Here is a 26,135-nt window from a genome sequence, read left to right on the forward strand (position 1 = left end):
TAAAAAAAAAATTAGCCGGGCATGGTGGTGGGTGCCTGTAATCCCAGCTACTCGGGACACCGAGGTGGGAGAATCTCTTGAACCCGGGGAGGCAGAGTTTGCAGGGAGCTGAGATGGAGCCACTGCACCCCAGGCTAGGCAACAGAGCAAGACTCCATCCCAAAAAAAAAAAAAGGTAGAACCTTGAGTCATAGAACATTGAGTAGTGTCTTCACAGTTGCTGAGTAACTAAAATCATAAACAGATGTACTACTAAGGTGACTCATTAAGGTAATAGTACTAAATGCACTTTATCTAAATTTTATCTCCTTGACAGTGTGTGTGTGTGTGTGTGTGTGTGGTTTTTTTTTGTGTTTTTTTGGGTTTTTTTTGAGATGGAGTCTCGCTCTGTTACACAAGCTGGGATGCAGTGGTGACGCGGTCTCACTTCACTGCGGCCTTCACCTCCCAGGTTTAAGCAATTCTCCTGCCTCAACCTCCCAAGTAGCTGGGATTACAGGTGTGCACCACCACACCTGGCTAATTTTTGTATTTTTAGTAGAGACAGGGTTTCACCATGTTGGTCAGGCTGGTGTCAAACTCGTGAGCTCAAACGATCTTCCTGCTTTGGCCTCTCAAAGTTCTGGGATTACACCGGAATGGAGCGTGCACCACCATGCTCAGCCTTTTCTCTCCATTTTAAGCCTACAGGGATTCCTATAACAAATAGGGCAGTCCTTTTCTAAATGCCAATTACTAGGCACTGTGCCAGGGTGCTTTATATTTCGTCTGTAATCCTCAAAACACCATGAGAAAGTTGTGTTTTCACAGTTTAAAAATGAGGAAACTGAGTCTCCATGCAGGTGAATAATTTACCAAAGATCATAGAATTAAAACTTTGAAGCAGTTCTCAGACTCCAAAACCTAGGCTCTTTTCACTGCTTAATGTCACAAAAAACCATAAGTGATCATTTTATGTGGAAATAAGTAAATGTTTAATGGCCATATTTTTTTCCTCCTCGTTGTCCCTCCCAGCTCCAAATTATATTTTCTTATTTCAGTGAAGAAAAAATGACTGCTGCCCGCATTAGAAAATGCCACAAGTGTGGGACTGGCCTCATCAAATCTGAAGGCTGCAACCGCATGTCTTGCCGCTGTGGTGCCCAGATGTGCTACCTCTGTCGAGTTTCTATCAATGGATATGACCATTTCTGCCAACATCCCCGCTCCCCAGGAGCCCCTTGCCAAGAGTGTTCAAGGTGCTCTCTCTGGACCGATCCCACTGTAAGTAGACACATGGCTGGCTATTGCTTTATAGGGAGAAAATAGAAATATATTTTTATGACGAGTATTTTGAATATACATAACAAAATTTGACTTAGGAAAAGAATATAGGAAATTACATAGACTGATAACCAAAGAAAAAATTTGAGAAAGTATCAGCTGCTACTCATGCTGCTCAAAGCAGCAGGCCCTAACAGTTTTGTAGGCAAATTCTTTTAATTCTTCAGGAAATAAAATTATTCTATGCCCTCTGAAATATTCCAGAGCAAAGTAAGGAAACTTATACATGTATCTGTTCAAAGCCAGCATAACACTGATTCCAAAGCCTGATGGAGATAGCCCTAACAAATAAAACTATAGATGTTCTTATGAGACTTACATGTAATCTAGATTTTAAATTATCTAAATAAAATATTAGCAAATAGAAAGCATGACCAAGTGAGTTTGTTCCAGAAATGCAATGATGGTTTAATATTAACAACCTCTATTAACGTAAATCATTATATGGTGTCTGTAGATGGTGAAAAGACATTTAAGAAATCAAATATTTCTTCTTGATTTAAGCTTTAAAAATACAGTATTACAAAGATGATTCCTTAATAATATTTTTAGACCCCAAATTTCAATACAGATGTTAGCATACATTTAGTAGTAAAATAAAGTCAAGTATAACATTATCAATCAGCAATCCTATGTTCTGAAACTGCTAGTCAGTGCACTTAGCTAAGAGAGTAAAAGGTATAGTAGATACTGGAGACAGTCATAGCTAATGTTTATTGGGCACTTACCATGTGTCAGACACTGTTCTAAGTACTTTTATTTATAAGTGTTTTATATGTAAAGAAAGGAAAACTTGGCTGGGCGCAGTAACTCGCGTCCGTAATCTCAGCACTTTAGGGAGGCCGAGGCGGGTGGATCACCTGATGTCGGAGTTCGAGACCAGCCTGACCAACATGGCAAAGCCCTGTCTCTACTAAAAATACAAAAATTAGCCAAGCATGGTGGCACGCCCCTGTAATCTCAGCTACTCACAAGGCTGAGGCACGAGAATCACTTTAACTGGGGAGGTAGAGCTCGCAGTGAGCCAAGATCATGCCACTGCGCTGCAGCCTGGGCAACAGCAAGAGTCTGTCTCAAAAAAAAAAAATATCAATTCTTAAAATTATTTTAAACTAAAAACAAGCACAAGCACTGTTCAAAGCTGATCTATAAGAATAACGATTTTTGTTGTTGTTGTTGAGACAGAGTCTTGCTCTGTCACCTAGGCTGGAGTGCAATGGTGTGATCTCAGCTCACTGCAACCTCCACCTCCCGGGTTCAAATGCTTCCTGATTCTCTTGCCTCAACCTCCCAAGTAGCTGGGACTACAGGCACATGCCACGACACTTGGCTAATTTTTGTATTTTCAGTAGAGATGGAGTTTCACTGTATTGGCCAGACTGGTCTCGAACTCCAGAACTCAGATGATCCACCTGCCTTGGCCTCCCAAAGTGCTGGGATTACAGGCATGAGCCACCACACCTGGTCAGAATAATGTCATAATGCAAGAAGACATCTTTACCAAAAGGCGATTGCATGTGACAGTGAGCTCCCTGCTGACCTGGAGCAAGTGGACCAAGGCCACTAGGAGGCAGGCCTGGTGACACATGGCACTTCTCAGCTTTCACTGGGAAGAGTGAAGGGAGCCTCGGTAGTGTTTAGTGGAGAAACATTCCTGTCCTCTAAGAAAACATTCAGTATTACAGAGAGATCACCTCTATCCAAAGTCACCTAGAAATTTAATGCAATTCACATCTAAATTCAGTAGGATTTTTAAAAACTGACTTATTTTGAAAATGAAACTACTTTTTACTGTAAAGCTATTAATACACGTAGGTGAACATAATAATAGGCAAATAGATCAAAGGGACAAGATAGAGACCAGAAACAGAAATTAATGTGTGATTTTTTTAAATGCCATTTAAAATCATTGGAGAAATTATATAGGTGTATTTATCTGTTAATTCCTTTTTTTTTTTTTGAGACCATGTCTTGCTCTGTCACCCAGGCTGTAGTGCAGTGGCACGATCTTGGCTCACTGCAACCTCCACCTCCTGGGTTCAAGTGATTCTCCTGCCTCAGCCTCCTGAGTAGCTGGGATTGCAGGCACACACCACCACGCTCAGATAATTTTTGTATTTTTAGTAAAGACAGGGTTTCACCATGTTGGCCAGGCTGGTCTTAAACTCCTGACCTCATGACCCACCTGCCTCGGCCTCCCAAAGTGCTGGGATTACTGTGCCTAGCCTTTATCTGTTAATTCTTAATTGTGTAGTGTTGCCAGAATTAGTCTGAACAGAAAGCCCCTGTCCTTATTGGGCTTATGGTCTAATACAATCTACAAGAATCTGTGGAGTATTTCAGAAGAACAGGTGATGCAGTAGAGAATGGTCGGGTGGGAGGAGGGAGGCCAGCTTTTAAATAGATGGGGGCCAGAGTAATTTGCAGTGCAACCTAGAGGAGGAGCAAGGCTGGCAAGGAAATCAAACACATAGGGCCTTTTTGGGGATCAGAAAGAAAGCAGGTGAGGTTTGTAGGTGGAGAGCCACAGGGATGTGACAGCTGTTGGCCCAGAGGCCGGCCTCAGGTCTGGAGTGTGATTAGAGCCATTTCAGGGCATTGTAGGGGGCTATGTTTCCAAGGTCACTCTAGCTGCTACATGGAGAGAGAGAGGGCAGCATGAAGGGAATGGCTTCTGTAATCTTGGAGAAGAGAAGGTTTCTTGCATTACATCAAGAGAAGCATTACATCAAGGCCAGACTAAAAAACCATAAATTCTCACTGGCAAATGACATCATAAACAAAGATTAGGGATACATGAAAAACTGGGGGAAAGGGTCAGGCACAGTGGCTCATGCCTATGATGCCAACACTTTTGGAGGCCAAGGTGGGCAGATCGCGGGAGCCCAGGAATTCAAGACAAGCCTGGTTAACATAGCGAGACCCCATTTCATTTAAACAAAAAAATTAAAGCTAGGCGCAGTGTCTCATGCCTGTAATCCCAGCACTTTGGGAAGCCGAGGCGGGTGGATCACCTGAGGTTAGGAGTTCGAGATCAGCCTGACCAATATGGTGAAACCTGTCTCTACTAAAAATGTAAAAATTAGCCGGGCATGGTGCTGCACACCTGTAATACCAGCTACTCAGGAGGCTGAGACAGAATTGCTTGAACCCAGGAGGCACAGATTGCAATGAGCTGAGATTGCGCCACTATACTCCAGCCTGGGTGACAGTGTGAGACTCTGTCAAAAAAAAAAAAAAGTGGGGCCGCGTGTAGTGGCTCATGCCTGTAATCCCAGCACTTTGGGATCTCAAAAAAAAAGAAAAACAGAAGTGTCTTTTTCCTCTGTGTGTAAGTACAGAGGTGAACAGCTCAGGGACGGTCTAGCACCTCTTATCTAGGATCCAGTTGCTTCCAGCATTCTATTCTGCCACCCCTAGATCACATATGGTCATTGTCTAAAAGGGAGCTCTGGCTGATAAATCCACATTGCAAGCAGCAAAGGGGTGGAGTAAGGCCAAAGAGACTGCTTACCTATCTCTTAAGTAATGTTAGGCTTCCAGAAGCTGCAACAGGTCACTACTTCTTCAGTCCTATCAGCCAGAACTTAATGACATGCTTCCCCAACTGCAAGCAAGATGGGAAGTAGTAGCCATTACAGACCCAGCCAGAATGTCTGTGGAGGAAGATGTTATACTGAGGAGTCTCCCTATGGTCTATTCACCTCAACTCAAAAATGGACAGAGGAAGTTTAAAAAAAGAATTATAAGTAGGGAAAAAAGCTGCTTGCTGGCCAGGTGCAGTGGCTCATGTCTGTAATCCCAGTGCTTTGGGAGGCCGAGGCAAGAGTATCACTTGTATCCTGGAGTTTAAGAATAGCCTGGGCAACATAGTGAGACCCCTGTCTTTACAAAATATCAAAAATTAGCCAGATTTGGTGGTGCTCGCCTGTCGTCATAGCTACTTGGGAGGCCGAGGCAGGAGGATCATTTGAGCCTGGGAGGTCAAGGCTGCAGTGAGCCATGTTCGTGCCACTGCACTGCAGCCTGGGTGACAGAGCAAGACCCTGTCTCCAAAAAAAAACCAAAAAACAAAAAAAGCTGCTTTCCTTTCTACCTGGCCACAATCTGGTGGAATTGACTAACAGCCACCCCTAATAATCAAGTAAATGGAAATGAAAATAGCACCTGGCTGCTAGTAGGTAATTTTCAGATTTTTTGGCATCTCCTACACTGTAATTGGGCATAGTGGGCAGTTACGGTGTACAAATCAGAAGATGTAGTGCGTGTCCTTGATCTGGGAGTTCCACTTAATTAGAAAAGGTTATCCTCAGGAGACAGTTGGACAAGTTCACAAAGTTCTGTCTGCAACTGTTCACTGAGTTATTTAAAGTTGTATAAATTTAGCAACACCATTTAAATATCCCAAAAAATAGGAGATATGTCAATTTTTATATATGCTTACATTAGAATAGTACAAAAAGTAATTTTTTATATATATATATATATCTCCGCACTTTAAAACACGGAGGAAAAGAAACATGGGAAAATTTTCACATAGAAAACAAACAGCATGGATTGCTGGGGTCACAGACCCAAGTTACCACAGGGGCAGGTGGTAGCAGAAATGATGTCTGGATGGAGCACACTAGGCCTAGGAGGCAGGAAGGCATGGTGGGGACTGTGGCAAAGGAGAGGGTGTGGGGCCCAGCCAAGGGGCTGCTGCTCAGCCACTATAGGTTGTTGCTGGGAGGACCTCCCAGCCGCTCGGGAGGCTGAAACACAAGAATCACTTGAACCCAGGAGGCAGAGATTGTAGTGAGCCGAGATCACGCCACTGCACTCCAGCTGGGGCAACAGAGCAAGACTTGATCTCAAAGAAAGAAAAAGAAATGCGTAATTGGGCTGGGCGCAGTGGCTCATGCCTGTAATCCCAGCACTTCAGGAGCCCATGGCAGGCAGATCTCTTGAGTCTCAGGAGTTTAAGACCAGCCTTGGAAACATGGCAAAACTCCATCTCTACAAAAAATACAAAAGTTATCCAGGGGTAGTGGTGCACACCTATTTTCCCAGCTCCTCCCCCAGCTGAAGTAAGAGGATTGCTTGCGCCGGGGAGGTTAGGGATGCAGTGAGCCCTGACTGTGCACTACACTCCTGCCTGGGTGATAGAGTCAGACCACATCTTAAAAAAAAAAAAAAAAAAAAAAAGGGAAAGACATGTATAATCCTGAGAGCTACTCATGGTTTTGAAAAGATGTGAGTCCTCTGTGGTAACCGGGTGTTCTCCATTTCAGGAACGTTTTATCATGGAACAAGCTCCTCACTGGGTGGGAAGCTGGAATAAGGGACTCCTAAAAGTCACTCAGATTACAAAGCTTGTGACCCAATGAAGCCTTTAGCTAGCCTGCCCTCCTCTCACTGAGGAGATGTGTAGAAGAAAGGGAGGCTTTTTGTACATAGAAAGCCAAGCCGGAGTCATCCTTCTTTTGCTGGGTTATCTGGAGGTGCAGCCACAGTGGGAAGCGCTCACCAGGCAGGCTGTGCCCCTTTGTGACAGACATTCCCAGGCACAGCCCTTCTGCTGACTCACCTCCTCAGTGCCTCCCCCACCCCCTACAGCTAGCACAGTGGGAGGCAACCATCTCTAGGAACTTCATGAATCCTGCAAAAAATAATTTTTTTTTTCAGCTGGAACTCTGAAGAGCTCCACAGGCAGTATTTTATCTCTAGAGACAAAGGGCAGAGTGGGAGTTAGCGTGAGGGCGGGTGTTAACGGTCTGGCCTATTCTCAGCGCCGTTTTTCTTTCTTCTCCTCCTTGTTCTGTGTCTTCTGCTGCCTCCTCCCATGCCTGGGATTGATGGTGTGGGTTTCTCATGTGCTGTTTCCTTGTTTGGGTGCCATCGCATGCACTGACTTGTTTTCTTGTTGGATCGTCATCTTCTAACCTGAGAAAGGTTCTAGATTTGCTCAAAATAAAGTTTGAAAGGAAGGTCAGGCAAATACAAATCCCTCCAATTTCCTCTGGTAGCCACAGCTGGAGATTCTGTTCCGTTTGTCCCGTTCCCATCAAAACAGCAATCAGCCCCGTTTCCTTGATTCTCACCAGGAGACCGATCCAATTCCAACCCAGCATCTGTTGGGGCTTCTGAGAACACAAAGCCATTCAGAAGTTCAGTGAAACAAAGCATGCACTGTCACACAAGCCTTTTCTCCGGCTTAATTAACCAGCAGGGCCAGGAAGAATCTCTTATTTGTCAGTGAGGGAGTTGTCCCCTCATGGTTTTGGAGGGAAGTTGAGTTTTCATCGTTAATGACTAGGGATTGCTTGGGAACCTGAACTGCCACTCCACATTAAGAGCTCAAATGGTGAATAGTAACTTTCCCTGTTAGTTATCAAAATGAAGCCAAAAGCATTCAACTAAGAGTCTTATAAAGAAGATGTCTTTTTTAGGAAGGAAAAAAACCAGAAGCGAACAGTCACAGCAAACCACAGTTTTCTGGATTAGGGAGCAGAGTGGAAAGCCAGCTCTTGACAAATAAGTGAACAGATGTTATTTTGCAGTAAGGGAAGAGTGATCCTGGGACTTTACTGAACATGAATGTACTGACTGGTCCTTGCTTGGCCACAGGAGTGGTAGCGCGAATTGTGAGAGGAACAGGCACCTGGCAGTCTGGATTCGAGACTATGGCAAAACTCAAAACAGCATGTTCTCTTTCAATACAAAACAAAGTCCATGTTTGTCTTGGGTTTTGGCTACGAGAAACCACAGAGAATTGTTTTCTACAATGTCTTTGTCTTTTGAATATAAGAGTTTGAAACCTGCCCAGTTCAAATAAAACCCTAGGACTTTTACAGCCAGTTTAGTTTGGTACAATTATTGCCTAACCATTTGGTTAAGACATACTAATTTTTCCAAACCAACAGTGGACTGAGCCTAACATTTCTAGATGTTAATACATTCAGTTCTGTAGCAGTGCTCGAAGGCAGATGTATCATCCTAGTTTTACAGATGAAGGAACTTGCTTAAGACTGTGGCCAGTAAATGGTAGCCTAGGTTTTCACCCGGGTCATTTGTCCTCAGCTTGTGTCCAGACCTGCCTTCTCCCCTCAGGCCAGTGCAGCATCTCCCTAGTGGGTCAGGCATGTAGAAAGTCCTGGGGACCTTTGGGACCCTGGCTTAAGTGGCGGGGGAAGGACATGATGTTGTCAGAATTAGGGAGGAAGGCTATGAAAGGGAGGATTGATGAGGAAATGCAGAAACCTGGTAAGGAAAGGTATTTTAGACTTTTAGGTTGGAAACTGATTTTTGGCTTCAGAATTTTTTCCTTAACCTTCAAAATTTACTTCTACAAAAGAATAAAGTGAGCTCCCAGGTTGTCCCATCACCCAGCTTCCGCAGCTGGCCTTGGCTTGTTATTTCTCGTTACTGTCACAAATACCATTGTGTGTTTAAAAAAAAAAAAAAGTGAGTGGGTGGGTGTGATCATTGATCTGTCATCAAAACTGACCTTGGTTTCTTCATCTTCCTCTTAATAGCCACACAGCCAACACCATGTGAGCGTGCTATGCAGTGTGATTTTTACTGCATGGGGCCAGGAGACACTGCTTTCCTACTTTGCAGATGACAGAGATGATGTGTAGGTCACTAGCCCAGGATCCCCCAGCTTGGTAAAACCAGGATATGAGCCCAGGTCTTCTGACCAATATCTGGCTCCTTCAACAAATACATGGTCGTTAGGTGCCCATAGGGTCCCTGAGCCCCATGAACCATGTAAGCCTTGCAGAGGGGTGGGGACCTTGCTGGACTCCTTCCCCATGGATGAACGAAGCTGCAAATAGTAGAAAGGGGCCCTGGCAGTTTTGCCACCCCAACAGTGTCCCAGATAGGGTTTCGATGTCACTGAGGGCTTTCCCAAGCAGGGCAGCACAGTCCAGTACAGACGGCCTGTTGGTGCTTGTTACTACATGTCGTCTTCAGCAGACCCAACAGGCCCCTGGGTGAGCACTTGACCCTGACGGGACTTAAAACATGGCCACATTCTGCCCCCACCTCCATGTTCTTGTTGGGGAGGTGCTCCAGATAGTGGTATTTGGGTGCCGGGCCTCTCTGACCTGAGGAGGTGGCTGCAGAAGCCAGGGCCAGCCCTGAGCCCATGAAGTCTCCACTCCTCCCAAGCACACTGTCCTGCTTCCCCGCCTGTCCCGGCCACAGCTGCACAGCATGTGCTGCTCCAAGCTCCGCTGCTCCCTCCCCCAACTTCCTGTTGCTGGGGACAGCAAGGGGTGGGGGCTAAGGGTCTGCTGTTGCTCAGGCAATCTGTGGCTGATCTGGGAATAATTTGAAACTAAATCTTCAGCTCTTTGGAAGCCTTTCATGAAATCATTGCAAGTTTATTAACAACAGCTGTGGCCACACATGACCTGGATCCCAGCCCCAACCCACCCCCAGAATCTCAGAGGGGAAGCAGCAGTCGAGACTTGCAATTCCCAGTCACCTTTCTAAGGGGAGGAAAAGTACAATGAAGAAGAAAAGCCACCTATTCTTCCCCCATGGTCACAAGAGGCTGACAGCAGGCACATGGACAGCCAGCCCTGGTAACCAGAAGTGTTGAAAAAACAGGCTCAAAAGGATCATAAAGGCTTTGGCAAGAACAGTTTTGTGCCAAGCGCTCAAACAGCTATTTTGGGAACTGTCAGCCTGTAGCTGGTGATTACGGTTCATATCTGATTTGTGAAAATAAATCGAATCTTTTCCCCTTTTTAATCACTCATAGTTTCTCTTTCTTCGTTTTCTCCTGTCTATACCCTGCTGCGTGGACAGAACTGTGGGGCTTAGTTGTTGAGGGACAAGCTAAGGGAGGATTTTTGTGTGTGTTTTGTTTCTCTCTTCTTAATTAAAACCTCTCTGGTAAATTCTACCTCACTTCCCATCTTCAACTGCAGCAAGTTTGTGGAGAGGCTGGGTCCTCGCCATCCCCCCAGACTCTTGCTGTGTCTTCCTCCCCTCCCCACCCACCCTACCTGCATGCAGCAGGCAGCAAGCCAGAGTCTTCTGTGTCGGGCTTAGTGCTTTCTGCACCCTGCTGAGCTCAAAGGAATTCAAGGAAAGGAAACAAACCTTCTCCCTCCCTGTTAAGCAATCCGCTTATGTCTTGTCTTTTTTTGTTTGTTTGTTTGGTGTTTTTTGGTTTTTTTTTGTTTTTTTTTTTTGAGAGGGAGTCTCGCTCTGTCGCCCAGGCTGGCCCAGCTAATTTTCGTATTTTGGTGGAGACAGGGTTTCACCATGTTGATCAGACTGATCTCACACTCCTGACCTCAAATGATCCACCTGCTTAGGCCTCCCAAATTGCTGGGATTACAGGCATGAGCCACCACGCCTGGCCTTATTTCTTTTTTTTAAGTGCTCTTCCAGCCGGGCCTGGTGGCTCATGCCTGTAAACCCAGCACTTTGGGAGGCCGAGGCGGATGGAGGCCAATATGGTGAAACCCCTTCTACTAAAACTACAAAAATGCCGGGCGCGGTGGCTCAAGCCTGTAATCCCAGCACTTTGGGAGGCCGAGACGGGCGGATCACGAGGTCAGGAGATCGAGACCATCCTGGCTAAAACGGTGAAACCCCATCTCTACTAAAAAATACAAAAAAAAAAAACTGGCCGGGCGCGGTGGCTCAAGCCTGTAATCCCAGCACTTTGGGAGGCCGAGACGGGCGGATCACGAGTTCAGGAGATCGAGACTATCCTGGCTAACACGGTGAAACCCCGTCTCTACTAAAATACAAAAAAAATTAGCCGGGCGAGGTGGCGGGCGCCTGTAGTAGTCCCAGCTACTCGGGAGGCTGAGGCAGGAGAATGGCGTGAACCCGGGAGGCGGGGCTTGCAGTGAGCCGAGATCCGGCCACTGCACTCCAGCCTGGACGACAGAGCGAGACTCCATCTCAAAAAAAAAAAAAAAAAAAACTACAAAAATTAGCCAGGCGTGGGGCGGGCACCTATACTCCCAGCTACTTGGGAGGCTGAGGCAGGAGAATCGCTTGAACCTGGGAGGAAGAGGTTGCAGTGAGCAGAGATAGCGCCACTGCACTCCAGTCTCGGGGATAGAGCAAGACTGTGTCTCAAAAAAAAAAAAAATGCTCTTCCAGTTCCGCTGGGTAGGTGAGACTCCATTTCACTCTCTGCTTTGACGTTTGTCCTCGACACTGCATTTGGGGTGTGCTGCCCACTATGGTGCCATTCGTGTGCTTCCTCATGGTACTTATTGGATTCTCCTGTGGTCCATAGGTATACCTTCTGGAGTAGCCATGGGCAGCGATGGGGTGCTGGGGTGTTTTTTTGGAGACTAAGTTTTGCTCATGTCACCCAGGCTGGAATGCAGTGGTGTGATCTTGGCTCACTGCAACCTGTGCCTCCCGGGTTCAAGTGATTCTGCTGCCTCAGCCTCACAAGTAGCTGGAACTACAGGCGCCCACCACCACGCCTGGCTAATTTTTGTATTTTTAGTAGAGATGGGGTTTCGCCATGTTGGCCAAGCTGGTCTCGAACTCTTGACCTCAGGTGGTTAGAGGGCTCACTTCTACCCTGGCCTGACGCATCATTACGCTTATTCTTTTGAGGCCCTGCTGATCCAGGGACAGCTTGGTCGCTGATCACCATCCACTCCCTCTCGCCTCAGCCTGGCCTTGCTCATCAGAAAGGAGCTGTGCTGAGGATTCGTTTGAAAGTTTTCACTGGGATTAGGAGGGGCCAGAAGGAGGGCAGAGAGAGAACTCATCCAGGCCAGCTGGGTCCTTCTTAAGGCCTATGCCAGAAGCCAAGGATGAGGTAGAGAGGCTGCAGCACTCGGGGGAATGTACCATGGTCAGTCATGGGGTCCGTGGCAGCGAGTACAGACACAGCCAGCAGCCCCTGCTGCCCCCAGTGGCCAGGGCAAACGGCATGAACAGGAACTCAGAGGTTCAGGTGAACCTCTATAGACGCTTGTCCAGGGCGAGCCCACCAACCCAGCCTGAGTCACACACAGTTGGGAACCGCCATCTGGCCTGGGAACCTACAAGTCCAGACCTCCTGCCCTGGCCTCAGCACACTGCCCACGTTGGTGGTCCAGCCACTCTCTGCATCTTCTGAGCCTCGGGGTCCTCTTGTGAAATCCTTGCCAGCCTCCTGTGGAGAGGGGGTGTGAAGTAAGCAATCTGTATAAGGCAGCAGGACCTCATGGGGGCAGAGCATGACCTACAATGGAATCTCAGTGGGCTTGACAGTGAGGTGTGGATATAAAAGCAGCCAAGGGGAAGGATATCAGAATGTTCCCAGGATTGATCTCTGGTGAGGAATTTTGGGTGATTTTAGCTGTGGTGTTTTGTTCAGCGTTTCCCAAGATTGTTTTAATCAATATATATAAGGAAAGGAAATAATGGCATTTTTTTTTATGTTGATGAGAACCAAATCCCTGAGTTTTTTGTGACAAGAAGAGGACAGAAAATTTCACGGGACCCTCATGGGATTCAAGTAACTTGGTAGCATCAGGAGAAAACATGTCAGGCAAGGAAATCTTGAAGCATTCGTTTCCGCCTTTGAGATGGACCAAAACCAGTGAGCTGAGAACAGCACCTGGTCAGAGGCCACTGGAGACCGGTGACCCAGGGAGGCATTACAGCTGCTTGCCTCAGTGCTGGGCCCCCATGTGCCGCTTAGATTTCTGGCTCAAGAAATGAGGTTTATGGGCTTTCCCAAGCTCCCCACTCCCGCTCTGGGCAAGAGGAATCTACTGGCTTTTATCCCAAAGGCCAAGTGCCAGGGACCAGAGGCCGACAAGTGGGCTGTTTCAGGGGATGGCACATGCACTTCTGGGTAAGCTGAGCATGAGAAAAGGAGGATTGTTCCCTAAAAATTTCCAAAACACATAGCCCCTTGCTCCGCTTTTTGACTGTTTGTTTCCTTGAGTAGAAGTGTTTTATTTTGTTTTGCCCTATTATGTCTTGTAAGGGGAGAAAGGAGGTTTTAGAATTCTGCCCTTCTCAGAAGGAACCCTCTTATGTTTCTGTACTCTTTCTGGAATAAAGCACACCTTAGAACAGTTGCCTCTGACACATGCACCCAGCCTAACAGCAGTGTTCTCAGGACCCCAGTCAGGTTTGCCAGAAGTTCCGATTCAGAAACCCAGGGGTTTACGTGGTTAACAGCTCAGGCTTTGAGACTAGACTGCCTGGGTCACAACGTCACAACCTGGCTGTGCCAGGGTTTCCTCATCTGCAGTGTGGCAATCAGTTCGTAGCACCTGACTCAGGGAGCTGTGGTGAAATTGAGGTCCATGTGAGGTGTGTAGACAGGGACTGGTGCATAGTAAGCTCTCAGTGCATGTTAATTACTGTTGTTGTCACTGTGCTTGGCACTTTATAAGAGTGATCAGATCAGATGCCGTGGTTCACACCTATAATCCCTGCACTTTGGGAGGCGGAGGTGGAAGGATTGCTTGAGGCCAGGAGTTTGAGACCTGCCTGGGCAACACAGAACTCCCCCTCCCCCACCGTCTCTATAAGAAAAATTAAAAATTAGCTGGGCATGATGATACATACTTGTAGTCCCACCTACTCAGGAGCCTGAAGTGAGAAGATCACTTGAGCCCAGGAGTTCAAGGCTGCAGTGAGCTATAATCACGCCACTACACTCCAGCCTGGGCTGAGCAAGACCCTGTCTCAAGAAAAAAAAAAAAAAGTAAGAAATGATTTGCTTCTCACCCTAACCTGTTTTGGAAAGGAGTGGGTTCCAGGTTAGGTAGTGGGGATAGAGCTGCATATACACTCAAGCCAGATCTTGAGCCCCAGAGTTGTAGTTCTTCCTGTGATGTCAGCAGCCTCTCTTGAAGAAGCCAGCAGTGCTTTTTTTTTTTTTTTTTTTTGAGACGGAGTCTCGCTCTGTCGCCCGGGCTGGAGTGCAGTGTTGCAATCTCGGCTCACTGCAAGCTCCGCCTCCTGGGTTGACGCCATTCTCCTGCCTCAGCCTCCCGAGAAGCTGGGACTACAGGTGCCCGCCACTATGCCTGGCTAATTTTTTTGTATATTTAGTAGAGACGGTGTTTCACCGTGTTCACCAAGATGGTCTCGATCTCCTGACCTCGTGATCCGCCCGCCTCGGCCTCCCAAAGTGCTGGGATTACAGGCGTGAGCCACCGCGCCCGGCCGCCAGCAGTGCTTTAAAATGAATTCATCCTGCCATCTAGGCAGCTCTACCACCAGGGTTTCCTGTTTGTGACTCAGCCCCAGAGAGGGCAGGACAGTTGTACTGTGATCCAGCTCAGCCCCCGGCACCTCATCATCGTCTTTCCCCTCTCCCAGCAGCCTAAGTGTGTCCTAGATTTGCAGCGTGGCCTTTTTCCAAGTGTCCTCTTCACAGGCTGGTGATGCTCGAATGCCTGGAATGTTTCCCGAGGGACTTGACTCCAGAAAGGACTCAATATCCCATCTGTCACTTAGCCCAAGCCCAAGAAGTATCTGATGAGGGACTAGGCCTCATGTTTAACCTCAAAATCAATCCTAAACCTGCCCTCCCTCTTTTTTTTTTTTTTTTTTTTTTTTTTTTTTGAGATGGAGTCTCGCTCTGTCGCCCAGGCTGGAGTGCAGTGGGGCTATCTCGGGTCACTGCAGCCTCCGCCTCCCGGGTTCAAGTGTTTCTCCTGCCTCAGCCTCCCAAATAATTGGGATTACAGATGCGTGCCACTGCGCCTAGGTAATTTTTGTATTTTTGGTAGAGACAGGTTTTTACCATGTTGGCCAGGCTGGTCTCAAACTCCTGACCTCATGATCCACCCGCCTCGGCCTCCCAAAGTGCTGGAATGACAGGCGTGAGCCACTGCTTCTGGCCCCTCCCTCTTTTTAATTGTGGCGAAACATAAGATAAAACTTGCCATTTTTTAAGTTTACAATTCAGTTGTCTTCACTTTTTTTTTTCCGGAGGTAGGATCTTCCCCTGTTGCCCAGGCTGGAGTAAAATGGTGCAGTCATAGCTCACTGCAGCCTCAATCTCTTGGGCTCAAGTGATCCTCTCACCTCAGCCCCCCAAATAGCTGGGATTATAAGCATATGCTACACCTGGCTAATTTTTTAAATTTTGTAGAGCTGGGTTCTCATTCTGTTGCCCTTGCTGGTCTGAAAATCCTGGCCTCAAGCGATGCTGCTGCCTCAGCCTCCCAAAGCCCTGGGATTGTCTTCACTTTTTTTTTTTTTTTTTTTTTTTTTTTTTTGAGACAGAGTCTTGCTCTGTCGCCCACATTGGAGTGCGGTGGCGCCATCTCTGCTTGCTGCAACCTCCACCTGCGGTTTCAAGCAATTCTGCCTCAGCTCTGCGAGTAGCTGGGATTACAGGCACATGCCACCACACCTAGTTAATTTTTTGTATTTTTAGTAGAGATGAAGTTTTGCCGTGTTAGCTACACTGGTCTCTCAACTCCTGGCCTCAAGTGATACCCCCACCTCGACCTCCCAAAGTGCTGGGATTACAGGCATGAGCCAACTGCATCTGGCCTGTCTTCACTCTTGAGGAATTTCAGATGCGTCAGAGAAACTGATTGTGGAAGGAACTTCCACCCCAAATTAAGAAAGAAATCTTCCAGCTGGGTGTGGTGGCTCATGCCTGTAATCCCAGCATTTTGGGGAGACCAAGGTTGGGTACATCACTTGAGTCCAGGAGTTTAAGACTAGCCTGAGCAACATGGTGAAACCCCATTTCTACCAAAAAAAAACAGTTAGGCCGGGCACGCTGGCTCACGCCTGTAATCCGAGCACTTTGAGAGGCTGAGGCAGGCAGATCACGAGGTCAGGAAATCGAGACCATCCTGGCTAACACAGTGAAACCCCATCTCTACTAAAAATACAAAAAAAAATTAGCCGGCATGGTGGCGGGCGCCTGTAGTCCCAGCTACTCAGGAGGCTGAGGCAGGCGAATGGTGTGAACCTGGGAGGCAGAGGTAGCAGTGAGCCAAGATCGCACCGCAGCACTCCAGCCTGGGCGACAGAGCGAGACTGCGTCTCAAAAAAAAAAAAAAAAAGTCGGATGTAGTGGTGGGCGCCTGTAGGCTGAGCTACTGAGAGGCTGAGGCAGGAAGATCTCTTGAGCCCAGGAGGTGGAGGTTGCACTGAGCTATGATGGTGCCACTGCACTCCAGCCTGGACAGTAGAGCAAGACACTGTCTCAAAAAAAGGAAAGAAATCTTTCTCTTAGAGTCTAACATATTAGCTAAAAGTGTAACTTTTTTTCTTTTTAAAAAAGAAAAAAGGCCGGGCGCGGTGGCTCAAGCCTGTAATCCCAGCACTTTGGGAGGCCGAGGCGGGCGGATCACGAGGTCAGGAGATCGAGACCATCCTGGCTAACATGGTGAAACCCCGTCTCTACTAAAAATACAAAAAAACTAGCCGGGCGTGGTGGCGGGCGCCTGTAGTCCCAGCTACTCGGAGGCTGAGGCAGGAGAATGGCCTGAACCTGGGAGGCGGAGCTTGCAGTGAGCCGAGATCGCGCCACTGCACTCCAGCCTGGGTGACACAGCGCGAGACTCCGTCTCAAAAAAAAAAAAAAAAAGAAAAAAGAAAAAAACTTTGTTTTATTAAAGTTACTAAGCACAGTGTCCTGTGGCTCTAGCCAATTGGAGACGGTTGAAATCTGAAACAAGCCATATCTAGGTATAACTGACAGTTGGCTCATGATTTATGGTAAAATTGCAGATCATCGTAGCTGAGTGCCACCATTTTGGGTGAAATACAAACCCCAGACTGTCTTTAGACTCTTAAGGGCTTGACTCCCAAGACGGGACTCAAGGACAAAGGGTCTTGATTCCACTTGTCAATCAGGAGAGTGATCAGAATAGAGGGAGGGATCGGAAGAAAAGCTCCGGGGTGGCTGTCTTCGGAGGGTGAGGATGCAGCGTTCATTTCCTTGGGACTCTTAAGGCTCCCTCTTCCTCTCCAAGAAGAATTCTGAATGGCAGGCTGGGAAGATTCTATCTGCACTGGCCTCCAGACCCGGCCAGTCTGTATCAGAAACCTGGGCTTGTGCTTCTATGCAGGTGCCTCAGGAGGGAGTTCTGAAATAGGATTTATTCAGGAGCACTGGGATTTATCACGGAAGCTTAGTGATAAAAATCAGGCAGTGGCCTACATGCTCTCAGCCTCAGCAGTGCCACAGGGGGCCAGAGCTTTTCTACCCAAAAGAGAGCCTCTCTTGTCCATCCTGTTGTATCAGGGGAGAGTCTGAGGAAAAAAAGAGGGTTAGTGGTTAGTTTTGGGTTTTTTTGTTTGTTTGTTTTTGTTTTTTTTAAGGCGGAGTCTCCCTCTGTCACCCAGGCTGGAGTGCAGTGGCGTGGTCTCGGCTCACTGCAACCTCTGCCTCCCAGGTTCAAGCGATTCTCCTGCCACAGCCTCCCAAGTAGCTGGGACTACAGGCGCGTGCCACCACTCTCCACTGATTTTTTGTATTTTTAGTAGAGATGGGGTTTCACTGTGTTAGCCAGGATGATCTCGATCTCCTGACTTCGTGATCCGCCTGCCTTAGCCTCCCAAAGTGCTGGGATTACAGGCGTGAGCCACCGAGTGTCTAGTCTTTAATGCTGTGAAATTGCCACTTCTATCCACGTGGAATTCCAGAGAGGGGTGCTGGCTAGAACGGTGCTCATAGCAGAGACGTGAGGCCCTGACAAGGAGGGCCAGGGCTGCCACACTCCTCACTGTGTCTGCAGCGTCTAGCACGGTCCTGACTGGTGTGGGTGCCCTGTATGGGGCAGGGACACCTTCAGGATATCTCTTCTGTGGATTTCCTCCAGAAGGACCATTGAGTGGCCCGGTGTGTGCATTTGTCCCAGTTCACCGCCAACTAGCCATAACACTGAACAAGGTACTTTCTCAGGGACCTCAGTTTCTGTGCGACAGAGGTTGGAATGGATGATTCCTAAGGTACCTCCTTGTGCCATGGAAGGCCGTAAGTGTCCCTGGGGGACTGATGGTGTAACTGCATCGAGGAGATGCAGCAGAGGTTGGGGTGAGGCGGAGTGGTGGTTGTGCAGTCCTGTTGGTTGTGATTAATAACGGACCAGAGTCAGGACCCCTGAAAGAAACAGTGTGGGTGTCTCCCAGTGTGCACCACTTCTTTATGAAACTTCTCAACTTTTAAAACTCTCTACCTGTCATTTTTCAGTTTTCCTGTGTCCTAATCATGACCGTTTACTTTGGGCTACATCCTTTACATACTTGAGCTCATTCAGTCCTTGACAAAGCAGCCCATTTACAGATGAGCTGCCTAGACGCAGGGATACTCAGGAACCTGCCGACCTCACTTAGCTAAGAGGTGTAAGCCCACGGCGCTCCTGCTGCGCAATTTTCTTTCTTTTTTCTTTCTTTCTTTTTTTTTGACACGGGTTTTACTCTGTCACCCAGGGTGGAGTGTGGAGTGCAGTGGCACGATCACTCCCGAGTAGCTGGGACTACAGGCTCGCACCACCATGCCTGGCTAATTTTTGTATTTTTTGTAGAGATGGGATCTCACTTTATTGCCCGGGCTAGTCTCAAATTCCTGGGCTCAAGTGATCCCACCAGTTTTCTGGATCACTTCCCTTAATTTGTTGGGGTTTTTTTGTTTCTTTTTTTTTTTTTTAATCTTTTTTCCTAGGCCTGCCGCTGGCTCCAAAATGAAGAGGCTTGCCAGCTCCCAGTCTAGAGAGTTGATAGAATCTATCTTGATATTCACATGGAGGCCTTCAAACTGCCCACCCAACCCTCTTGAGTTACGGAAGCCCTTCATGTTGACTCGCTTAGTATAAGTTGAGGGTAGTAAGTTCCCCCTTGTGAAGTGTTCACAAAGAGGCTAGATGACCTTGTCTTGGGGTTTTGATAGAGAATTCTTACATGTTAACCCCGGAGAGAGACAGCTTCCTCAGGATTCCTTCTAGACGATTCTATGGTGTGCTTGGACACTTCGCAACTGTTGATATGCATGATGGGAACTTGACTTTTGTTACCTCTCCTCTCTTCACACCTTGCTCAGAACACCTGGCCAGGCAGCAGCAAGGAGGCTGCTTCTGCTGAAAACATACTTGAGTATCTTAATGTCCAAGTGTCAGAGTTGGAAAGAAGCTTGTGAGACCTTTTAGTCCAACCCATCACTTGGCATCTGAGGCCTAGAGAATGTAGGAGAATTGAATAGTGTCATCCACATTGCAGACAGAGCCAGTCTCCGGGGACTCTATTCTAAGAATCTTTCATCCACCAAACCAAGGGAATGTGTTATCTAATTACTTACTCATTCTATCTGCCTTTGTTTCATTGTTGATCTGAAGTTTAACCAGTAAACTTAGATCAGTGTCTAGCACAGAGTAGGCATTCAGTGCACCTTTAGTGAAGGAAATTGCTAACTTCAGAATCCTTGAGGTCCACAAACAATTGTGTGTGGGGAAATCACTGATTTCTGTCTCGGCTGTGACATTAATAACCTAGTAAGTAAACCTGCAAACTGTCCGTTGCTTAGCCCTCATGGAACTGCCATCTTCCTGCAGGCCACGGATTGTGTTCCTTCCAGTTGCTGCTCTGGGTGTCATCAGATCGGCATGAAAAAATCCAGAGTGGTCATTATTAATATTTCATCCCAAAGCAAAGAAATTGGCCATATGGTTAGGCTCTGAAGCCGTGTCTAGGAAAATAAATGTGCTTTCATTAGACTGCTTGCGTTTTGGGGACTTGCTAATCCCTTCACAATATCAGGGACCACCATCCCTCTCCTTCCTTCTCCCTCCTTCTGCCCAGCTCGGCTGCTGTCAACTCCTGGAGGACCCCAGGGAACAGAGCCCCTTCTATAGTCAGCCCTCTCTTTCCTGCGTGCTGAGTCGGCAGTTGGTGTGTTTGGGGTTTGCCACAGTGTTCCCACTCTACTTCTTGTAAGCCTCAGCCCTCTCAGGGCCACACCTTAGACCCTTGGCCCTGCAGCCAGCCAGGAAAGATGGGCACCCACTTGGTGGGTTTTTTCAATCCACTTAGTCTTTTTTCAGTCCCACAAACTGAAAGGCTGCTTTGTGGGTCACTGAGGAGAGGGGTTAAGGTCAGCAGCACTCATGAAGCAGGCATCACGGGTGGTCTGTCCTGGGGCAACAGACCGGTCCTCCCACCACGGTGTCTGCTGGCAGGTGGAGGTGTGGGAGCTGCATATGGCAAAAACCTAACCTCTGGGGCTTGCCCAGGGTGGCCCCTCAGTTTCCCAGCACAGCTCCCATGTCTGCCTGCACTCACAGTGCCTCTCGGTTCCTGTCTTGTATAACGCAAGTGTGAATTGTGTTTGTCATTTCGGGCCTACCAAGCATGGGATTTGGGAGAAGAGACAGGAAGATCAGAGGGGGACCATCCTCCCCGAGGCTTGGCCCAGGAACCCAGGCCAGCCTTGGGGCTAGGCAGGGCCAGACTGGATATTTGTCCATCTCAATTGAGGACATCTGCAAGACTTCTCCAGGCTCTGCAGACAGACTGCCATGCCCAGCGCTTGTGGACTTGGGATCTGAAACTTCTCAGGCTCTGCCCACTCAGACCCAGCCATCTCCAAACCCTTCTCATATCCACCACTTGCACGCAGTTGTTCAGTGCATGGAGGCCCTCCACCCTCCCCCACCTCACCAGGCAGCTGCCTGCTGTGCTCAGACCCCTCTGCCCAGCCTTGTGGATGGCCTCCTCGTGGAACGCCATCAGGCTGATGAAGGAAAGAGGCGCTCAGAGAAACGGGAAGGAACGGTGTGCAGCCCAGGCTTTAGTGGCCAGCAGCAGGCTTCGAGCTTGTTCCATGGCCACCAGGAACAGGCAGCCTCCCCTCTGTCACATGGGGTCTCAGCACTGCATGAAGCTGCAGGCTCATCCTTGTCATTGCTTGCATTTTAGGAAGATGATGAGAAGCTTATTGAGGAAATTCAGAAGGAGGCTGAAGAGGAACAGAAAAGGAAGAATGGAGGCAAGTGCCCCTCCCTAGGCCCCCAGGACAGAGCAGCAGCCCCGCCCTGCAGCACAGCACTGCCGAGGGAGCAGAGGACCACAGACCATGTGGGCTCCTGCTGGCCTCCCTGGGTGTCCTGGCACTCAACCCAGCATGGGAGAGGAGGGGGTGCTGTCCCTCAGGTGGCAATAGACCTGACTCCACCCGCGCAGCCACATCTCAGGCCTATGGAAAGGCCCTCAGGCCTATGGAAAGGCCCTCAAAGCCTTCAGTATAGTTTTGGCATCTCCTTGATGGTGAGGAAGTCCCAAGGGATGGGTTTGCTCTCTGGAATCAAACAAGCCACACCTGGCTAAAGAAAAAGTAGGCCCAGCTGATGCTTCCGAGGCTAAAAAGCAGTGAAGCCAGACGTGTTGGCACACGTCTGCGATCCCAGCTCCTCAGGAGGCAGAGATGGGAGGATCACTTGAGCCTAGGTGTTTGGGGCTAGCCTGGGCAAAATAGCAAGACCCCATCTATTTTTCCTTTAAAAAAAAAAAAGGGGGGGCTAAGTGCAGTGGCCCACAACTGCAATCCCAGCACTCAAGTGAGGCAGGTGGATCACTTGAGCCCAGGAGTTTGAGACTAGCCTGGGCAACATGGCAAAACCCCATCTATTTAGAAAAAAAAGAAAAAAAATGAAAATGTAACTTGAGTCACTGAGGTGGCCCATCAAGGCCCTGGCTCTGAAGGATGCTTTGCTGACCTGGGTGGATGGACATGCCACCTTCCAAGGTGCCACTGTAGAGCAAGACACCAGGGGAAGTGCAGATTTGTCCTTGGTTTCTTGTAGTGGTATTTGAGGGGTGTCCACGTTTTGTGCTTTGATCAACGTGTGGAGCCACTCCTGTGTCCAGAGGTTGCTGCCCTGGTCCCAGGCTAGATTCCATTGAGGTTGGTTTAATGTTTTTCTCCACTAATCCCCATATCCCTTTCAGAGAACACCTTCAAACGCATTGGACCCCCGCTGGAGAAGCCTGTGGAGAAGGTGCAGAGGGTGGAGGCCCTCCCGAGGCCCGTTCCGCAGAACCTGCCACAGCCACAGATGCCGCCCTACGCCTTTGTGCACCCACCCTTCCCCCTGCCTCCTGTGCGACCTGTGTTCAACAACTTCCCTCTCAACATGGGGCCTATCCCAGCCCCATACGTGCCCCCTCTGCCCAACGTGCGGGTCAACTATGACTTCGGTCCCGTCCACATGCCCCTAGAGCACAACCTGCCCATGCACTTTGGCCCCCAGCCGCGGCATCGCTTCTGATGGCCCCGAACCCCCATTGAGCAGCACAGAGCCCGTTTGGGGTGGGAGTGTGTATAGAGAACCCTCCCCCACCCCTCCCCCAAGGCTGGTGGCTATGCCATTGCATCTTAGATCAGGTTGAAGGGTAGGCTGGTTTTCTTCCCACCCCTTTCCCAGAAGGGCCACTGCTCCCAGAAGAGTGGTCACAGCTGGTGGCCCTCTGGGGGCCTGCATGGGATTGGTCTGGCTCCCACTGGGCAGAGTTAAAAGGGCCTTGAAGCCCTTCCTGAAGAGTTCTGCCATCCTAGCAGGCAGCATGGTGGCCCTGGCTGCTGTGTCACTCCAGTCCCTACAGAAAGAGACCAAGAGGAAATATTTTGCCCGCATTCATTTTTACTCCTAGCAAACACCAGGGAAAAACCTCTCAGAATTAAAACCACATGAGCCTTCCTTACATAGCACAGACAGATCCATAATAAAAATGAAGTCCCAAATGGTGGAGTTCAGAGAGAGCTTCGATGTGAACTGCTCCTCCCCTCCCATCCCCCCAGGCCACCAGTGGCAGCCCTTCTGCCTTGTCCATGGCATAGGTTGTAGGCCAGGCCCTAGCTACTCACACCTGGGCCTCCTCGGAGTGGACCCCTGGGGAGCAAGGCTGCCGAGAGCATTTCCCTGGAGGGGCCCACAGTTGGGCAGAAGGGGCTGCACCTGCAGGTCCGGGAAGCATTGCTCAGGGTGGGGGGCCGGGACCATGGCCCACAGAGGCATTGCCACCACCGTGAGGGCCAAGATGCTGTCCCCCCATCTAGAACCCGTGCACCACTGCAGTGAGTGTTGAGGGCACCTGTTCTCTCCGCTCTTAGACCTACTCAGATGAGGCAGCAGCAGACCCTTCTCGCGGCAGGGGTTTTGCTCTGTTGCGGTCTGTCTCACCCTCAGTCTCTGGAAAGTCAGACTGAGAAATCCTTTCCCAGGCCAGGCCGCTGCAGCGCACTGGATGGTTCTGAAGCTAGCCCATCGAAAGAGCCTCTTGAGGTAGCTAAGATAGAGGCCTGGTGGCCCTGCCAGGCAGCCCAACTGCTAAGGGAGACATTTCTGCTACCCTGGGTGATAAGCAGCTTTTCCTCTCTGGCTTTTTGGGGGAGGAGTGGGCCTCCTGAGGGAGACAGGTGACCCTGGGTGCTGCTCCTGCCCCGTGTGTTCCCCTGGGTGTTCTCAGTGGTTGGTGAAGGCAGGTAGAGGGTGCTGTCTAGTACCTCCCATGTGAGGGCCACTTCCCTTCTCATGGGGTCAGCTGAGCATCAGCTCGGCCCTGCCATGTCCCCACTCGCCCTCCTCGCCTCCTGTCCCTCCCCAGGTTTCTAGCCATGCCCAAGGCATCACTCTGGCCCATTGGCAGATGAGAGGCCTGAAACCTTCCTGGCTACAGGTCATCACTTTCTCCTCCCCGTGGCCTGCGTTGTCATGTTACCATGAGGTTCCAAGAGGTTTGGAGTTCACAGACCTCAGACACAGTTGAGCCTGACAACCATTGGGGTGGGGCTGTGTCAGCCTCCGGAGTGGCCTGCCACCTCCTGCATCAGGGCCTGGCCCACCCGAGGTGCCTAGGGCAGGCGGGCACCATCATTTGCTGCCATTGGCTTCTCAGATGTATTTCACGGACTAAAGTGGGTTTAAAAAGATCTAAGATGGCCCAGTGCGGTGGCTCCCGCCTGTAATCCCAGCACTTTGGGAGGCCAAGGTGGGCGGATCACCAGAGGTCGGGAGTTCGAGACCCCGTCTCTACTAAAAATACAAAATTAGCTGGATGAGGTGGTGCATGCCTGTAATCCCAGCTACTCAGGAGGCTGAGGCAGGAGAATCAAACCTGGGAGGCAGAGGTTGCAGTGAGCCAAGATTGCGCACATTGCACTCCAGCCTGAGCAACAAGAGCAAAACTCTCAAAAAAAAAAAAAAGATCTAAGATACCCATTCTTTCTGCCTTTGCCCAGGATGGAGGCTTTGAAGACAAGTGGTCACCTGGGCATGGGGTAAGGGTGCGTTGGGGGGCCGGGCTTGGGGGCAGCCTGCTGCTATGTCCTTGCGCCCCTACCTGTTGGGCTGCCTGAACTTTGCTACCAGCCTGAACGACAGTGCCTTGGAAAGGCAGGCTCCACGCGGCAGCAACAGGATTGTCTTCAGTACCTTAAATATGCTCCCTGTGCTTTCCCAGGGAGGATCTCTGGGAGCAGAGGGCAGCTGCAGACATGCCAGCTGAAGAGGAGGTGACCTCAGGCCCAGGGAGCCTCAGCTCCCTCTGCCCTGCACCCTAGGCACGTGGCTCCAGCAAGGGGCCCAGGCAGGACAAAGGGAGCAGGCAGCAGCTGCGGAAACAGCCCTAGACAGGTGCTGGCCTCAACCCTGGCAGGGGAGGGGGAGCCCAGAGTGATGTTTCTCCTAAGGCCAAACCCCAATCATTTGAGAGGAGTTCCAGCTGTTTCTGGCCACACTGGGCTGGTGGGGAAGGAGCTGCTGCCTTTTTCCTTGGAGAGTCCCTGATTCCTGAGGATCCTCCCTGAGCCAGGCACAGGGGACCGCAGGGCTGCTGTGAGCACCCACCTTGGCTCTCCAGGCCCCTCTGTCCAGAGGCAGGGCCTGGACCTCAGGCTCCTGCCTGGACCAGGGACGGGAGAAAAGCACTGGGTGTCTCCTGAGCAGCCAGCAGGAGGTCGTACCGGTGCCTAGAGAGCAGGTCAGACCACAGGCAACCCTGAGGCAGCTGGCACCTCCTCTCTTCCCCTGCAGGGCTTGCCCCAGGGCACAAGGCTCCCCAGCCACAGCCCCCTCTTACTTGCCTTAAAACTGGAGAGAGGAATCTAGTATTTGCACTTAGCAAAATATTTAAAAACTGAAAAAAATGCATGATCTGTCACTTTGTATAAAAATAGAAAAAACGATTAAACTTTTTCTTTACCTTCTGGTAGTAAAAATAGATAAAATAATTCCGTTTCAACTACTGTGTGTAAAAAGCCTGTATCATATGTAACTGGGACTTTTTGTAAATAAATGTTTGTGCGCTCTGCTCCTTCTGGCTTCATCTCTCCACACCGCCATCCGGCAAGTTACAGGGGCAGCTGACAGATTCGTCCAAGTGATTCGATCTAAACCAGCATCCGCACCTTCATGACTGGGTCCTGGCAGGATCAGGCCTGAAAGGCCCAGTAGTAGAATCCCCCACCACTCCCCTGCGAGGGAGGAAGATCAGGTGATCTGCTAGGCAAATCCCGCTAGGGCGGCTACCAAGGCCCAGATTGGGCACAAAGGGTCTATTTGTTTTTGGCACAGAATCCCCTTCAAGAAAAGGGTAGTCAGTTTCTTTTGCAGGCCCCTTTCCCAGTCTCTGCCCACCTAAAGGTCAGGTAAACCAGGAGAAGCCTCACCCAGCTGAGGAAGGGACAAGGTTCCAAGAACAGGAGGTGCCTGGGCTGAGAGGCCATGGCATTTGAGCCCCTTCCCTGACTGGTGACATGCTGTAGTGCCAGGGCCCTGCTACCCTTGCTGTTGGCACAGCCTCTTCCCCTCCTTCCTGCCATGTACCAGGCCAGGCAGGAATCGACCCTAGATCTGAAGGGGGCC

General features: G+C 49.4%; 1 protein-coding gene across 2 annotated transcripts in view; it reads left to right on the forward strand.

The window, feature by feature from the left end:
• Positions 1 to 25,584, forward strand: part of RNF216 (ring finger protein 216) — a 164,623-nt gene extending 139,039 nt beyond the window's left edge. For both annotated transcript variants that reach the window (XM_025401926.1, XM_025401927.1), the window contains exons 15-17: positions 1,041 to 1,263; positions 21,193 to 21,262; positions 22,222 to 25,584. In XM_025401926.1, coding sequence (XP_025257711.1) covers positions 1,041 to 1,263; positions 21,193 to 21,262; positions 22,222 to 22,541 — 613 coding nt within the window. In that variant the 3' untranslated portion in view covers positions 22,542 to 25,584. The remainder of the gene's footprint in view (positions 1 to 1,040; positions 1,264 to 21,192; positions 21,263 to 22,221) is intronic.
• Positions 25,585 to 26,135: the final 551 nt, after the last annotated feature.

The sequence above is a fragment of the Theropithecus gelada genome, chromosome 11, assembly GCF_003255815.1.
Source record: "Theropithecus gelada isolate Dixy chromosome 11, Tgel_1.0, whole genome shotgun sequence".
Taxonomy (NCBI): domain Eukaryota; kingdom Metazoa; phylum Chordata; class Mammalia; order Primates; family Cercopithecidae; genus Theropithecus; species Theropithecus gelada.